Here is an 18,092-nt window from a genome sequence, read left to right as displayed (position 1 = left end):
AGCTCACCTCCTTGGAAATCTTATGCACCACAACTTCTTTTACTTCTGAAGCAAAGCCACATGAACCTCCCTCCTCTGCTCACACCACCACAAGGGACTGCTGAGCACAGATGAAGCCTCCCATTGCGTATTAAGCCAAGAGCCTCAGACACTCCCACATGTATCTTGCACAACTGGGTGCTCCTCCAGTTGTCCTGTGCTGCTTTTAGCTTCCCTTCCTCCCCTACCCGGTCTGTCCTCCTTCATCCTCATCACAGGACAGGGCAGGAGCCAGCAGCGGAGCCAGTCACGTCAGATGAGAAGATCCAATACATTGACCTTGTGTAGGAGACAAGCAAGGAAACTTGCTTCTCATTGCTGCTCAGAAGCCAGCAATTATTCACCTTTCCCACTAACCTGCTCCAAAAATCTTCCACAATTTTCCACCAAAGCAACACACATGGAATCAGCCAGGTTCATAAGGGTTAACGTCTGAATGGTGACCTGATCCTTGCCGTTATTCACAATTTAGAGGTTACCTGACTACTCTACACATCAATACATTTCAAGATGTGATGTAAATGCAAACAAACACTTATGTTTGGAGTTAACACAGTCACAAGATCCTGTGTATCATGTGTTGGCAAGCACAGGGACCAACAGCAAATGACCCACCTTTAAACCTGACCCTTTGCTGTTAATCATTAGAGGAGTGTTGCACTTTCCAGTCAGTACAATCAAAGCACGCAAGCTCTTTGAAAATCCCTACACACAACATGATTCTAGCCAAGATCAGCTCCTTTACAAGTCATATAGATTTCAAGGTATGATGTCCTCCAGACATATGAACAGGGGCAGTGGAATGCCTTGAAAACAAGTCACTGGAAGGTTAACTGCAACACTGTAATGCTAAAACAAATCCCTGCCTTCAAAACAGAAGTGGAGGCAGGAATGCCACAATAACAATGAAGGCAGAGACTTAGTGCATGCATATAGTCCCGCAGAGATGGGCTTTTCAGCATAAACACATTCCTCAAAGCTTTTTATTTTTGCAATATGTTCATAACCATGAAGAAATTCAAGGTCAGACTAGTGATACACCATTGTATCATTAGTGCATCACTGCTCCATAGGGCTGACCCTCAACATTAAGCAGATGGGGAGCTTCCAAGGAAAAATCTGTGATACAGAAAAACTGGGTGCAGAAAATGTGTGGGTGCTTTCACAACCATGAGCTTTTGTCAAAGAATCCATTGGAAAGAGCTGAAACTGAAAGAAGCAGTGCTCTCTGTGCTGCTCCCCTGTTAGTGATGATGTCAAACCGAGATCTTGGCTCTGCAGGATCACAGTCCCACAGCTTTCTAGCTCTTCTGCCCTGGCTCCATTCTTGTTTAGGTCATTCCACTCTGCCTCCCCAAATTCCTTTCTGGAAGATATCAAGAGTAAATACTGCCTGTAAAGTGTTCGCTGACTCCACAAAATGGACGCTTGCATTCACAGATGATTTTTTAACTTCCCAGCCACTGCTCATCAATTTGAGTTCCATTAATATAGTTAACAGTTCACCATTATTTTTTGAATCCATAATTACCGAAAAAACTATGCAAGAGCTATAAGACATGGTGCAGCAGAAAACACAGGTTTGTTACACTTTTAAACCACAGAAGCCCTTAGCAGGATCAGTTTTAGGACACACTAAAGGAAGAAGGGGGAGAAAAAGGAAGGAGGCTCTCTCACTTGTAACCAAGGTCCATGTGCTGCATAGGGGTGCTCTTCTGTAGCAAAGGCTCCTTCTACTCCCGTTGATACAAACGTGATTGCTGTATCCCCTGTAATACTTTTATATGTAAAGTGCCGTCCATGTAAGAGCCTTCCCCTGGGGAATAAAACACACGTGTGTGAATTGAGAGGGTGTGAGCAGTGAACAACAGAATGATGAAGACCTGTACCTTCTGCCATCAGCATGGGAAACCTTTCTGAAGGCAGCAACTATTAATTTTTCTGCAATATATATGTATGATTTGCTCCACAAAGCAGGTCACAAGCCTCCTGCTGAAGCTGGGAGTTCCCCTTTATCTCCCCCTTAATCTTAGGGCCTTGTTACAGAACTAGAATACATCTAAAGCCCACTGCATGCCTGTCACCATGATGAGGTGCTGATGTATATAAGGGCAGAAGACTACCAGTCTTTCAGCAAGATGAAAACTGGAGAAGGGAATCCAGACTCCGTATCATGTGGGAATCTGAAGATGAATTTCTAAGCAGGCTTATCAGTGGGGCTAAACTTAGCTACTGTGACAATACCTACTAATCCACTGCCCTGGTGCTTTATAAACATAACCTCTATTAAGCAAATGCCTAGAAAACATGCATACCTGACCGTTTAAAGTATCATTTCCCCCTTTTTTTTTGTCAGTGCTTTCTACAGGGAAAATCATGGTTCTGGTATTTAGGCTCAGAGCATGTGTAACATGCATGCATGGCTTCCAACATGCAAGGGGGAAAACTTCAGGTAAGATATACTGTGCCTAACAGATCCCAGTTGCTTGATGAGTTACTGCTGGTCAGCTGAGATGTGGTAACTGATGAGACAGACCACTCACACAGTTGTGATGTAAAATAAAATATATTCATGTTAACTACCCCAATGGTTTCTCAACAGGCACAGGCAAGTGTGCACCAGCTGCTGATAACTCTGATACTACAGATATGTAACTCATTAAGCTGAAGTAACTCAGCCACCTACAATCATTTGTCTCAACCCCGCAGTTCATCTTTATGTTAAGGACTATGATATTTGCCACAGGTATTTGTAAAAATGCTGCTGACTGAACTGTGGAAACTCAGAAAAGTCACTTGCAGTGGTATGCAGAGCCTGAACCTTCAAAATACAACGTGCAGAGTACACACGCGATGTTTCTGCTCCTTCTGTCATGTATGTGACATAATCTGTCTGAAAAACACACTTGCACGCATGAACTGACTGCAAACAGACTTTGCACAACCACTTGTGTCTGAGCCCATAAGCCAGAATTAACAACTTAAGGGGTTTCTTTGACAGAGAATGTTAAGACATCCCTTCTTTATCACAGAGTTGCCAGCGTTACATTAATAACCCCCCCCAATACTAACCCTGTCCTGTTTCAGCACTCAAAATATACTGGAGGACATAAAAAGAATGAGAAACAATCTTACCCTGATGAACGCACATGCAAAGAATCATCTGTTTCTAATGTGTTTTGGCAAAATATCTCAGCTCTGGCCTTTAAAGATCCATTGCATGCATGTCTGTATGGTGAAACAACGCCACAAGGCAAAAGCAGCATGTTAGCACAAGCTGAGGAGGAGGACAGCTTCGCTCACCTTAGACAGAGGGGAATGAGTGCTCCGGACTCCTGGTTAAATTTCAGGTGTACACTCTCCAGCTGTCTCGTGCGGATTAGCTCATGAGGAATGATAGCTGCTGAGCTCTCGCTCTCTAAGCTGTCCTTACGGCTCCTAAGAGAAGAGACAAAACACACATATTTAGGATCCCAGTGCTGTGTGCTTTCTGCTGTGTTTCAAAGCGATTGTGTGAATGCTGAAGGACACAGGAGCAAACTGTACAAACGCACATCTGAGTTTTCATCACTCCTACAGAGAGACAGCCTCCCTCAGCCCCAGCTTGCAGCTCTTCACCTTGATTTGACGACCTGGGATCTGAATTGGCGCACACATGGCGCATCCCTTCCCAGCATACAAGAACTAAAAGTTTTGGAAAGAACTGGAGCAAACCTATGTTCTCCAAAACCCCTTAAAATGGCTTGGAAAATTTACCAGGTGTGCCCTCCCTCCTGCTTTTGCTTTATCTTCAGGATTTTTAGGCAGTGGCCTGTAGGACAGAGTTGTCCAGTCCCTGGTGCCTTTGCTTGAATATCTTTGAGGTCTGAGGCATCCCTAAGTCATTTCTCTGCACAGTTCAAACAAAAGGTTTAGAGAACCCTCCTCTTCCACCAGCATCAAGTGCAACAGCCAGAAGGTGGACTCTACATGTGACAAGTAGGACATCTGAAGACTGTTTTCACTTGTAAGCGGAGCTGCTTTAAGACAATACAGCTTTGCTTTCTTATTTGTTCATTTCTGCAAGACCAGCATATTGTGAAGCTGGGACTAAAGGTCATGCTGTTACATAATTAGAACTTCGCCAGAAAGAATCCTCTAGATAATCCAACGGTATATCTCTAAACACTTGACCATAAACACTTTATATGTCCAAAGAGCATCAGCGCGATCCCTTACTTGATAGTCCAGAACAAAGAAAATGGGGGTTTACAGTTTTTGCAGATGACAGACTGCTGGGATGTGTCTGATATGTGATGTATTTTTACCACCTAGCATTCCATGTGAACTTAACAGAGGTAAGACTTTGTTGAGATAGTTTTTGTAGCACAGAATCACCAGAGGAGGACAGGGAAAGCAGAAGGAAACTGGGAGATGCCACACTGCAATGTGTTTTCATCGTGTCAGACAGACAAAAAGCCAAACAAGGCTATCAGGCTGTGGCTCCATTTGGGAACACTGGTAAATGTGGTCTTTCCTCCACCTAAGAGGAACCACTTTAATGTACATCTGGAAACGGTCATAAAGAAGCAGCCTGACCCTCACAAGCTGACTTAAATCACACCTTTACTTGATTTTACATTTGGGTTCTGTCCCAAAATAACTCGCATCCACCACTCTCACTGTAATATAGTTCAGTGTGGCTTCCAAAGCAGATCGGCCTGTTGCTTCGCCAGGTCACCCAGACCTAGGTGAGCCTTTCACCCAGACTGCTGAGCTGCCCACTCTGAAATGAGGATACAAGCTAAACTCTGATATCTCACAGTGCTTTCCTGCAAATACTCTGCATGGCCAGGCCAGAAACATGAGGAGAAAAAATAAACCAGAGCAGCTCGGCTGCCTGCAAGACAAAAAACTAAACCATGTCCCAGCTTCTGCCTTGGCAACACACAAAAGCAATGTGGGCCCAGCAAGGACACAGTAACTCAGGACACAGATTATACACAGGGGGGGCTGATGGACTGACAAGTCAGCAAGAGCATCGAGTTTGGTGGCTTAACCCTGAAGCAAAGACACAACATGCTTTGTAGTCCATAGGTGGCACTTAAAGCTATGTTTAATCTACTTCAGCAAACATTTTACAGCTCTTTGTAGGTGGGGTCTTCAAAGAGTGGAGTGGGCCAGCATTTTACAGGCTGATTACCAGAGGAGTGCAGTTACAGTTGATTAATGATCAGTTGACCTTAAGCTAAGCTTTGCCTCAACTTCCTTATCAGATCTTATATACACAGTGAGCTGTGGGAAAGTCAGCCTGTGGTCTACAGCTTCCAATCATTCATTTATCAACCCCTACCAAAGGGTCACCCATTAGCAACGCATGATTTTCAAGCAGGCCATAAGCTTGCACTCGTTAAATGCAGTTTATGCACCCTGGAGCAGATCAGGAGCTTTACAGCAATATTACTGCTATAGACAAGAGACTGTGCCATTGCCACCTGGACCACCTAAAAGTGCTGGGCAGGTCCCCTTACAGCCTTCCAGGCAACTGCTGCTGTAGGTAGGTTTATGCTTCAGAAGGACAAACAGACACAGGACAGTTCCCCATGCCCCATGGCTCCAAACCTCCCTGAGCTGAAGGTGGGATTTTAGGTTCCCACTATGCTATCCAGTACAGCCCCTAGCACAATGGGGCTGCAGTCCGGAGGGAAAACAGCCTCCGGTTGCTAATGCAATAATAGGAATGACGACAGTATTCTGGAGGCAAGGGGCAAAGCTTTCTAAGTCTTATTAAAACCAGCAAATGCTGTTTGTCATTACATGCTCAAGAGAAGATGTTGACTAATGTGTAACTATCAAACGGAACTGTCATGACTTTAAGGCTGTCAATAATTATGACTTCACATTAATAAGTAACCAGCCCTTCTGTCAAAAAGGTGAAGGAGTGAAGCAAAATAGCAGTTAATACTTTGAATGACATGAAAGTATTAATCCTTTCCACAAAACCTTCCCAAAATAGTCACGGTGTCTGTGTTTCTCACACAATCGCAGCTATTTAAAGTTAAGGGTGAAGCTCCTATAGCAGAAACCAAATAACCGTCTATCTAAGCTAAACTTTCCTATACAAGAGTTGTGTGTTGTGGACTGCGTATAACACATCCAAAAGGCCACAGTGCAATTACTTGCAGACTCTGGAATATGTTGCATGACACAGGGACTTGGCATGACCCCTTAAAATTCTCTTTTGGGGAATGGAAATCCTTCCAAAGGGCGATGGCCAAGATGAAGGGTCGGCAGGACTTGGAGGTTGTTATTAATGAAATGCTCTTGTCATAACACACATTGCCATCCACAGCTTGTAGCTTTCAGCCTCAGAAGAAAATGTAGAAAAAGTCTGCTTCCTAACACTAACATCCCTGGTTTTACAACTGTCAGTTACCCGTAAGCCTTTGCTTCCTCCACCCCATCACCAAATAAATCAGCACCGAAAGCCAGTGGAGTTTTACTTGTTATGACTAAGATCTAGCTGACTATCATGTAAAATGCTGCAAACCTTGTCTATTCCAGATTTAATACTTCATCCAACCCACACAAAAAAATTCATGTTTCTCAGTGTCCAGAAAAAACAAGTCTGGAAACGCCAGGCTGCTGCATTAGGAAAGGCTGTAGATTTAAATGGAAGCGGCATGCCGGAAATGCCCCAGTTTAAGGACTGCACATCTCGTGTTTTGTGAAACTGGAAGGGAGTTGGAGGAGATTAAAGCGCATTTCCCTCTGATTGGGAGCTGGTGGGAGGTGTAAACGTGGGCAGTTGTCAGATTAATTCTTTAGATGATTACATTCTTTTTGTTTCTTTAAAGCTGTTTGTAGTTGGGTTTGATGTCTCCTGTTCTGGGCAAGTGTATTGCTGCAGTTACCAAGGTGACTTTAGCTGACTTTCAACTATTTTTTCCAGCTTAGGTTTCTACCAGTACTCTGCTTCTGGGCAGAGGAGAGAGAGGGAGGAAATGAGGTTTGTTGGCGTTTTTCATTTATTTTTAAGTCTCATGAATGCTGATTAACAGCCCATGAACTTAAACAAAGCCAAACCTAATTCTTCCCCCCTCTTTCAAGACAGGGGTTGTCAAACCTTTGCAAAGGTGTCCAGTGTGGCCTGCAGCTTTCCCAGACCTCTGTCAACAGGGACAAAGGGCCTGAGGAGACTACATGTCCCAGCGTGCTGCGCTCCTTCTCAATGTGAGCCACACACTAGAACCTGCCGCCTCCCTGGGGCCCTGCCTTTGTACTGAAGACGAGGGTGGCTGCAACCTCCTTAAGTTGATGGCAATTAGCAGCAGTCCATGGGGCTCCTGGAAAATCGCCAATGCAATCACCGGGTTGCACAAAGTTTGGATGTCCCCTCCTTCTAAGCCATGTTTATAACAACCTCTTCTCAAGCAACCACTGGCAGTTATTTTATGAGATTCAAGAATATCCAGGCTGATTGGATTAAGAAAGGTTTATTTATTCTTGCATTTGTGTTTTGCTTTACGATCAGAGTGTTTGATCTCATGGATCTGTCACAGAAGGAGGTCTCAGTGCCCTTCCAAGCTCTGTCACTGACATAGAACATAATTTCACTGTATTTCCAAGTTACTCTCCCAGGTACCAAAGGACATACTGTTGGAAGCTGGCTGTGGCAAGGGCTCTTTGTAGGAGTGGGTGCCTACTGCACCACTAACCCGAGTTAGAGTCACTGCCCCTTGCTTTCTCAGTACAAACCCCAGCAAATGCAAACCATCAGTGCAAGCTTACACAGCTGGGAGAGAAAGGTTGAATCACTTGCCCCCCCCGCCTTTCTTCCTTTCCCAACCTCTTCACTCCCTAACGAAGATACAGTCAAAGATCACTTTAGTGCCGGCAATCTTCCAATGTCTTTCCCACAGTCACCCCTGAAGGGCAAACCAGCAGTTGTGGGAAAGAGCCCTAAGCATCTTGGCAAACAAAGTTACGGCACACGTCACAGATGCACAGAAGCAACTGCAGGAATGGGGAGGACACGGTTACACAGCTCCTGCTGTGGTCACACCGAGACAAGGCTAGCTGGACTGTTCAGACCTGGATGCTCGTCACCCTGGTTAAACCAGACAGTGAAGATGTTCTGTGTGCATTTCCTGGCATGGAAGGACTCCAAGGACAATGCCAGCAGCATCTTGCCACTCACACATCCCTTTAGAAAGCTGCACAGTAACTACTGTCAGTGCTTGCAGGGGGGCAAGACTGTTCCAGCGCTGCAACTGAGCAGGGATAGGGAGATTTAGGCTGTGCCACTGGCACCCTGCAGACTCAATAAGCAAAGTTGAGTCTTTTATGTTTCAGGTTCCCTGTCTGTAAAACTGAGACATTTTATCACGTAGAGATGTTGCAAGGAATGAGTCAATGTTTGCAAAGCACTTTTGGATTCTTAGATGGGGAGAGCGATGCAGAAGTGCAAATTATTGCATGGTGGCCATTCTGTACTTCTTCTGACACTGGTTTTCCATTTACTTTACTAGTTCGCAGGCTTGTCACCCGGCACTCAGCCTCATGCTGGGAGACACTCCCTAAAGTATATTGCCTCCCCCCATTTAGCATTCCTTACTTAAGCAAGACACCACTGAACGGCGTTTTGATGAGAGAGCATGCCTAAATAAGCAGGACTGGATTGGAAACTTACAGCTTAGTGGCTCCAGAATCAGAAAGTCTAGCCAGAACTGGATAGTTTCAGAGAATGCTGAAATGTTCCCCTTTATGTAAAAGTTTGCCTCCAAGAACTGAAGACAGGAAACCAGCTACACAGACAACAGCTCCCCTCCGCCCAAGGAAAGCAGCAAACAAAATCCAGTGCAACTGGGAGAAGCAAAGTGCAGACTGGCCTTGAAGCAAATCCTACATCTTGGTATTGCTGTCAGAGGTTCCTCAGAAATGCTGCTCAGATGGAGCTTGTTAATGCATTAACCCAGTGCTACTCACTGAAAGGAGACATCAGCCTGCCCTATTTACCAACTCAGAGGAACTACATGGGCAATGTACTCCCATTTCTGGAAGTGGTGCCTCTCCAAACCAGGCACACGGTGTGACAGTCTGGGGTTTTCCCGGGAGCACTCCTGGAGTGACACAACTCCTTCTACCCACAAAGGAATGGCAACATCCTGAGATGCTCATGGTGCAGGGCACCACAAGGTCACAGCCAGGACAGTTCTGCCAGCCCCACCTGCCGGAGGGTTGTTCCCTGCTCCCTTTGCCAGGAACCTGCCTTCATTTCCACACACAGCTGGAAACTGTTCAGGGCTGGATGGATGAGCAGATGGTCACAGAGCTACTGAATGTTCAGGTTTCCCTAGCTTCAACCTGTCTTTCTGACTGGAAATTGAATGCAGACGGGATCTGAGGTCTCTGGGGCATTCAGTGTGGGTCCCTGGATGAACCACTGCAATGCAAGGGGAGGACCAGTGCCCATACAGTTATCTGGGAATCCCAAACAGAAATAGGGGAATCAGGTATGTTGAACCACACCATCTTATGCTTCTTGAGAAGGGGGAAAGCGATAAACAGCAGAAATATGCTGGAAAAGCCTCATTGACGCAGCCTTGGGGGACCTTTTTCGAACACTCAAGCCTCACCTTTAGACACAAGGATGCACACGGCCATTACTTGACTCCTGGCACAATGAAATGTAGCAATTAGTGATCATTTTAGCCTCAGCATGTGCAGCAATGCAGTGTGCTAGCTCTAGGTTTCTACTCCATGCCTCAGCTCACAGGAGCTGTAGAACGGTCTGAGTCAGCCAAGGGGCAGAAAAACATCACTTTCAGCAACATTGCGTGATCAAGGGGACCCTTGAGGGGTGGAAAAGGTCATGAATTCCCCTATCCCAACCCTGGCTCTCACTGCAACTGTGGCAAATTAACTCCTCTATCTTCCTCTACAAAGTGGGGATACTATTTGCCTACCTCACAGGAAAGCAGAGAGATAATTACCACGGAAAACTAAAGACTCGGCTCCAGAACTTACTACATGAAGAAATAAGAAATGAAATACTGAATGAAGCAAGACTCCACAAGCGTCACTTAACTCTGACATCTGGAGGTTCCAGCCCTCCAAGGTCTTAGCAGCAGCAGGGCTTAGCCTAACATCTCAATGTTCCCTAAGGGTAAGAGCTCGCTATACCAAGAGTGGATCTGTATGGTTCAGGCAACTGGAAGCTCTGCCTTTCTGTCTGTCTGAGCAGCACCTACTAAGGTGCTAAAGGGTCCTAAGAAAGAAATAATGCACCACTGTAAAGTACATTTATATTCACACACACCCCATTTTTCCAAGCAGTAATCGAGAGTATTATGTTACCTATGGTTGAAATGATTAGTCATGTTTCCAAAGATTAATTTACATGTTCTTTTGTTTAATGTGTATGAACTGATTTAATGGCTGCTTACAAACTGAGCTAACAGTCATTTTGAGAAACAGATGTCTGATGCAGTTTTAAGCATTAAGAGTGCTTTTATTCATATCCTTAGGAGAAAAAGGGCTACACAGTCTACAGTAATAACACTAATGAATTGGAGTACCACAGCTGCCCAACATGGTTCTGACAGAAACCAGTTTTTTCTCAAAGGAACTTTTTTTTTAGGACTCTGGGACAGTGAACAACTGGTAGTATGCATGCTTTACATGTAAGTATGTGCTTTGCTGGGGCCAGAACACTGAATCAAGTCCTATCTGCACCCAAACAAAGGGAGGCTTTTGTGTAAGTGCTGAAAACTGTAACTACACAAAAGCAGTGGAATCTGTATGGAATTCGGATCCTCCACATTTTATACCAATAAATATTGGAGAGTTTGAGTGCTTCTGATACAATTTTGTGACACCGAATGCAGAACAGGTTGTCGCCTTTAAGCTCTGATAGATTATTGTGTGTGGGTGGTAGGGTTAAGATGAAAGAAAGGGAAGAAAGCTACTAGGAAAGCAGTTGGTGGTTGCAAATCTATGATAAATAAACAGCACATTCCTCTTCTGCACAATTCCATTAGAGTCTGTGTCAGACTTTAAGATCCTAATGTCATTTGGGTGCAAATTTGACAGCCTGGGGTTCTGCAGTGCTCCCTATGGAAAGCAGATTTGGGATCTGAAACAATTTGCCATGCCCCAACAGCGTTGCTGTCAAGTTCCCAAGGAGCCTCTAACGTAGTAGTTATTCACAGGACCCTTGCAATGAACCATGGGTTTGATATTTTATGGTCTGGTGTGTACAGTGCAGGATATGATTACACACAAGCCTGCTTCCCATCAGCCACCACCTCGTAATCGTTAACATATTTATCCTTGTGGTGCCTCAAGAAGATGACATTGTTATTAGTCCCATTTTATAGATTCAGAACTGAAGCTCAACAGCTAAATGACTTGCCTTTGATTACACAAGATTTACACTGAAGGACAGAACTGAGTTGTAAACCTATCAGGCTCAAGCAAGGATTGCACCAGAAGGACTAGATCTATGTGCAGAGCTGTCCTTCATCTCAGGTGCTTGAAAGTATTATGAAATTACTGTATCTGCACTGGTTTTCTGCTTTTGTGTCTCATCCTTTGCCACTGCAGCTATCTGTAGTGAATATGATGTAGATATATTACTACATGCAAAAGCTAAACTCTTTTAAGTTACATCCCTCTGTAGCTGCTGAAGACAAGAGTCTCCAGATCATGCTCATGTACTTTATAGCATGTTGAGCAACGCTGCTGAAACACGCAAGATATGCTGAGAGAGTGTGTTAAGAAAGGTTGAGACTTAGTAAGATCTCCCTCTTCTGCTTTACCTGTACCACACTGTGCTGGACAATGTGGTGACTGCTAAGTTTCAGACAGTAAGGATAATCAACAGGCCTGATTTAAGTACCAGTTAGTGAGTAAACACTGCTTTCCAGCACAAACCACCCCTCTCAGTATGCCCAATGCACTCAGCAAGTCCCATTTTATCCGGTACATGAATTGTAGAAGACAAGCCACTACACAAGTAGAGAAAGACCTTTTCCAAATTCCTCTCAAAGAAGTCACTAAGATGGAGGAAGAAAGTACTATGCCACACTTGCATTGAGGACACCTCTTGGTACTATCACCAGACCATCTGCTGGTAAGACACACAGGTGACAGCTCTCTTTCCCTAAATAAATTGCTGTTGTGGAGAAACAGACTCGCTATCAGTTTCCATAGTGGTAACCATAGGCCTCAGAGAAATGTATTGATCTCTAGCAGGCAAACACTGGGAACCAGCCATTCCTACCACTCAGGCTTCAGATAGGGTGGGTGTGCAGCTGCTATAGGTAAGAGAAGTTTGCAACAAAGAGCACTGTCATGGCTATGAGGCTCTGAATTTGACCTGCCTTCCTTTCTGTACCTCAGAACAGTTAAAACCCCAGATAAATATTTGTGTGCTTCATCTTAGACCTCTGCTAACCTTTCACCACCTTGTCTTGAGTGCATCTCTGTTTATCTTATCCTGAATAACATAAAGCTTTCTTATCTAAGCAACAACTGTCTCCCAGCATTAAGGCTTACCAATCAGCTGCCTCCCTGATCTGATGTGCACCCCAAATGTCTCTGAGTGTCCCCAACCACTGTGAACTCAAGAGTTTTTGCTGGGCATGCAGATCCATGCAGGAGCCCAGCATCTGTGAGAAATGCTGCTCAATACTTCTGAGCCTTCCCAAGTTGGGTGTGACTTGTGCAAATCATTTTGTTTTTTCTGTGGGGCCAACAGGACCAAACTTTAGGCACAGAAATACTTCTCAAAATCGGAGTCAGGTCAGAATGTGGCTCCACAGAATTACTATATAGCAAAAGTAAGATTATTTCTAAAGCAATAATAAAGCCACTTGAGATTTTTCTTTAATAAGCAGCAATATCTCATATTACTTATTGTAGTACACAGCATTGGCAACTGACATAATACTTCCCCCAAAAGGATTATGCAACTTGGAAATATTCATATACAAGGCAAATCGGAAGTCAGCCACAAAATGGAACAAGAAAGGACATCAGGGTGCTAACAAAGGATGAGGAATATTTTTCTCATGAAATGCTTGAATCAAGAAAGAAACAGGAATTGAAACAGAGCAGGATGCTGTCCCTGCCTGATTTCATGATGATCTTTACTCTTGGAACAAGAAAGCACAGATGTTCATTGGAGACTAGGAAACCAAAGGAAATACCAAGATGAAAGGGCACAGCAAAGATGCATGCCTCTCTGTATCATTTAGGTGAAAACATAAAGATTGGTGGGAAGATATTTAATTAGCAACTGAAATAAGCCAAAGTGAGGAAGGGGAGAAACCCCAAAAGACCTAAGTACAGATACTGGAGATGGCTTGAAACCACTGGTAATTTCCTATAGATTCACTGAAGTCAAGTTACAAATGAGGCCCACCAGGTCCTACTTAAATCACCTGTTAGTCTACAGACTATTAGAGAGCAGGGTGGTACTGGTATGTAATTACTGCCGGTACATGCATGCTTAAGCAAGGTAAGATCAAAGTCACTTAAAAATAAAAAGGGGGATAAACCCAACATTTTAAGCAAAAGGTTTGTAATTATGGGCTTGAAATTGAAATGCTTAGACAAAAACATCAGCAAATACTCATCTATGCCACCTAGTTCTCTGGATACCATACACTTTATAGGTATCCGTACATTTTACAGGGCTCAGTCCAGTCTGATTCCAATCACTGTACATCACGAACAGCAGGTTCTACAGAACACAGTCAGAGCTGCTTTGCATTAGCAAGGTTTGTCCAAAACCCTCCTCAAAATCTGCCCTCCTGAGTATCAGCCCATTAACCCAACCTGAACAACTCTTCTCCCTCTGTCCTTGTGCTGTGCAAGTATTTGCTGCCAGCCTTCCTTTCCCCCTGCCAAGTCTTTTCCCACCCAGCTTTAACTTTGTTTCCCACACTGAACTCTTTAGCCTCCCCGTGCCCTCCATCTGAGTGTGGGGTGTCCAGGGTGAAACTTACGGTGCTCGGTCGTGGTTCAATCCGTTCTGTCTTTGTGAATTTATTGGAGGTAGAACAGGTTTGCTGTTAATCTCAAGCCCTCTCCGCAAAGTTTCCCTGATCTGCTCCGTATCTGCGAAGAGAAATGTTTTAAACATGACTTAGAGTCCTCAGAAACCTCACAGCCACAAGGAAATGTCAGTTGGTTGACTTTCTTTAAGGCCTGTTTCTATGGTGTGTTTCATCTAAACTTCCCCTTCAGAAAGAAATGAAGATCCCTTAAGGGTTAATTCTTATCAGCTCTTTCTGCACCTCAGGAGCCATTTCACTTTGTAAAGTCAGACTGAATTCTCTCAGTTTGGGCTGCGATGTTGTGTCAGGCAAGGAGAGCTGGAACCTTTTGTACTGAGCCCTCCTCAGGAGGAAATTCTGAGTAGCTTTGTATCCTTTCATAAATGAGGTGTTTGCTGTTTCTGCAGCTCCCACAGAACCTCATGACACTTCCAGCCTTCGCACTGGAAGCCACTTTCCCCATTAGGCGTAACAGGAATTTGTTCCTTTACCAAACGAGCGCAAGGATGTTCCCAAGCTTTTGCAATTGGCTTTACAAATCTGTTGATTAATTAACGACAAGATTCACAAAAGAAAGGAATTTCATCCAGGGCAAACTTTAGCCTGAAGCTCACATTTGAAAATAAACTGCAAATTATGCAGTTCAGATGCAGTCTTCTTACTTTTTCATCTTCCTATAACGTGTAATGGCCAAATACTTCAATAGGAGCCTTGCTTTCCTTTCTTAGAAGTTTCCTCATCTTTTTCTGAGAAATGTGGGAATTGGGTAGACAAAAAAATATCCAAACAATTTAAAAGTCTTTTGAAGGCTATACAAATATCATCACATTTACCAGTCTTGGGCTCTCCATTCGCAGAGCTGAGGGAAAACAGCCTTTTTAGATTCAATGCAGCTCAAAATATTTGCACAGGAGCCAGAAGGAACCCTATATGTATTTAAATCCTCTTTATTTTACCATGGACTTTAAACCAAGTAAGACACCATTCCTGTGGAAACCATTATTAATTCCAGGAAAACAAGCCCTTCAATTTGACATTGTTTCACGCACTTGAAAGGCAACACGTGTAATTTCAAGCACGTGCAGTGGCGATGACATCTGGTACCCTGGGATGGCATCTCACTGCAAAGGGGAACTCCACTGTAATTTATTTCTTCTTTCCAGAGTTCCGGATTTGCAAGATCACTTGAGTTCAGCTACAGAAATGTGCGGGATCAGTCTAACTTGCCCCCCAAGAAGTGACAATGTTAGTGAAGGAGCACAGCCTAGGAAAATGCAGTTGCTTCACCTTGCAGGTGTTCACAGTCCTGGTTTCTTTCACCCAGTGCTCAGTTTAACTGTGCAGATTTAGATTAGAAATAGCCTAAAACCTGAAGGAAGCACTTAAGACAAAACAACACAAAGATCTCTTTTCTTCTCCCCTGCCTTACACAGAGGCCACACCAGAATTCCTTTCCCTCTCCTGTGGCATACTGAGCCTTCCAGCAACTGTAGTGTTCGTTACGAACCCCAAGATGCTGCATGACTCAGCCCACTGCCCAGATCCATCAGAAAACAAGCCAAGAGGCTCTGACAGTGACTCAGTTCAGGACCTCTCACCTTTTCCAGAGAGCCGCCGTGGCTGGGTCCCAATGCAAATGCTCCTGCTGTCTTCATCATCCTCTGGGGGCCGGCTGAGATCGTCCCAGGCACATTTGGCACTCACTCCACTCAGGTTTGAGCCATCTGTCTCAATCCCTTTGTCCACTCTCTCCTGCTTGAAAAGATCCAAAACCCCAAGATGTTTTTGGGTGTTGCTTGAACCCGAGCTGGAACCCACCCTGGTTCAACCCAACCTTCACATGACCCTGCTTTGTGGCCAGTTTCCACTCTCTGTCCTCCATACGTTGATGTATCAGCTAACAGTGACTGCACATTCAGCAAAATTAGGGAGCAGGTCTGAAATGGAACAAACCTTTTCCCTAGCAGGTTTGCCTGAAGTCCTACTCCTTTCCCACTGCTTCATTACACAGCCCTAGCAGGCACAAGGCAGGGAAAGGGAGAGGTGGAAACTGATGGATTGGGGTATGCAGTGTTGCTACTTTCAGTGTTAGCTCTGATTTTACACCAACTCAAAGTACATTATACACTCCTCTATGAAGCACAGCTTGGCAGTCTACCTAGTGTATGTCAGTGACAACAAACTCCTGAATAGACTTGTTCTCTTTCCAAGATTACCACGGAATCCCACAATGAAAAGCGCTCAAAGAGAGACTCATCATTCACGAGAGCTCATCACTGGCAAACCAGACAACCACTGCGCTTTTCAGTGTGCTGGGGTGTTCAGCAAAGGGCAAATGTGCAAGGAGACACAGGTCTGTTCACAGTGTCAAAGCTTTTGCATAGCTTTATCAGCAAAACACACAAACTTCCTGCCTTGCAAGTTGGACTTTCCAAGCATGCAACCACCATTTGGGCCTCATAAGGTGTCATACACCACCCACACGCAGCTGGATGCTCCCAGACACCATGCATTTTGTCCAGGATGTGTGCATCTGTAGCCAGCAAGACTGCTGTAAGCTACAGCCAACGCTTCCACAGGACACCTACCTGCTGGGGAAACTGGCATTAGTCTGAATTTCCACCTCTGCCCCACAAGGGGGTAATGTTGAGCTGAACAAACTCGGGGCTGAGCTACACCGAGGAAGGGCTGCTCTTACCGCTGTCACCTCTTCCCAAACCCGCTTACATTCAGTTCCTCCTTGCCCAGCAGTGCCTTAGAAAGAGCATTGCCTGTTCTTGTGACCATTCAAGAGAGGATCTGAGCAGCTCCAAGATAAGCACAAGCGCTCAGGGTGTGGTTGCACAGCAGTGTAAACTGATGTAATTCTAGCGGCTGCAGTCCCACCCTCCTCCATGTGCTCCTACCCCTTCCCTTGAGCCAACTCTTTCTTTCAGCTGGATCACCTCCCTTAACTGGCTCTTTGGCCCAAGCCCGTGGCTGAGGGCAGGATCAGAGCAGTCCTAACTTATACTTAAGCATTCATGAGACTGCTTTCCGTCTGCCTCTCTCCCTGAAAGCCTACTCCTCATTGGGATCTTCCTCTGGCGTCAAGGGGAATCTGGCTTCTATGAAAACGTCATAGGAAAATCTGAGAAATAACAAATCTGCTGGGATTTTCTTTTGTTATATCCTAAACATAAAATTAGTTGTTTTACCCAGAAATAGAAGTTGTGGAAAAAGAAGTAAAAATACATCCGATCCTACACATGCAGAACAATGCTCAGAGTGAGATTTAGCACGTGGCTCCTTTGGGAGCCCTCCGCAGTGCTCTGTGAGGACCCACATCAGCCTTGTCAGCATGGTTGTTTTTTGTTCCAGTGACTGGGGAAGCATGGGAAGACCACCAAACTTGCCCTTTAGCAGGGAACAGAAGAGCCCAAAGGGCCCTGAGGACTCCATCAATACAATCTTGTGGGATGTGCTTCTCCATCCCCACAAGTCAGGGCCCCCACTCACAGACATAGCTGGGGCCCCCAGACAGTGCACAGAGCCTTGGGGAGGGGGAAAGGGACTCGTCATCTGCATCTCAGCTGGTCTGCAGAGCACTTCCTCAGGGGAAGAAGCACAGCTCTGCTGGCATCCCCTGGAGATCAAGGGGGGCTGATGGAAACGATCTGGCCTAAGGCAGTCAAATTTGCATGCCTTTTTTATAACGTTTGCAAGTATTGAAGGGGGGGGGAACCCCCAAAAGCCTAACCAGTAGCTGGGGCAGTGCACAGCTTCAGTCCATCTTTAGTCAGCAGAGATGTGCCTGGACTGAGAAGCTCTTCTTCCTCCCTTGAAAGGGCAGTCCGAGCAGGAGCTTGGAGTAGCCCAGGGCAAAGGAGGTTCAGCTTTTTCTTTCCTCAAAGAAAGGATGTTTCTGTCCCATTTTCCTCTCAGCATGTGGGAGGGATGCTCTGAGGCTCTTGTAAGTCATTGATCCCTTTCTGCATGAGCCAGAGCACTGCAGTGTGACCCGCAGAG

The 18,092-nt window shown here is 45.0% G+C and overlaps 1 protein-coding gene across 3 annotated transcripts in view; it reads right to left on the bottom strand.

The window, feature by feature from the left end:
• SUFU (SUFU negative regulator of hedgehog signaling) overlaps positions 1–18,092 on the bottom strand; it is a 90,298-nt gene that overhangs the window by 14,859 nt on the left and 57,347 nt on the right. For 2 of the 3 annotated variants that reach the window (XM_061372562.1, XM_061372564.1), the window contains exons 7-10: positions 15,683–15,839; positions 14,034–14,145; positions 3,343–3,477; positions 1,717–1,855 (exon numbers count right to left, since the gene is read on the bottom strand). In XM_061372562.1, the coding sequence (XP_061228546.1) occupies positions 1,717–1,855; positions 3,343–3,477; positions 14,034–14,145; positions 15,683–15,839 (543 nt within the window). The remainder of the gene's footprint in view (positions 1–1,716; positions 1,856–3,342; positions 3,478–14,033; positions 14,146–15,682; positions 15,840–18,092) is intronic. The other variant, XM_061372563.1, reaches the window with a different exon arrangement.

Source organism: Neopsephotus bourkii, unplaced genomic scaffold, assembly GCF_033783945.1.
Source record: "Neopsephotus bourkii isolate Nb327-2 ecotype Australia unplaced genomic scaffold, CSIRO-AGI_Nbou_v1 NB_1615, whole genome shotgun sequence".
NCBI lineage: Eukaryota > Metazoa > Chordata > Aves > Psittaciformes > Psittacidae > Neopsephotus > Neopsephotus bourkii.
The sequence above is the reverse complement of the archived record's forward strand: the minus strand, read 5'-3'. Positions and strand labels throughout refer to the sequence as shown.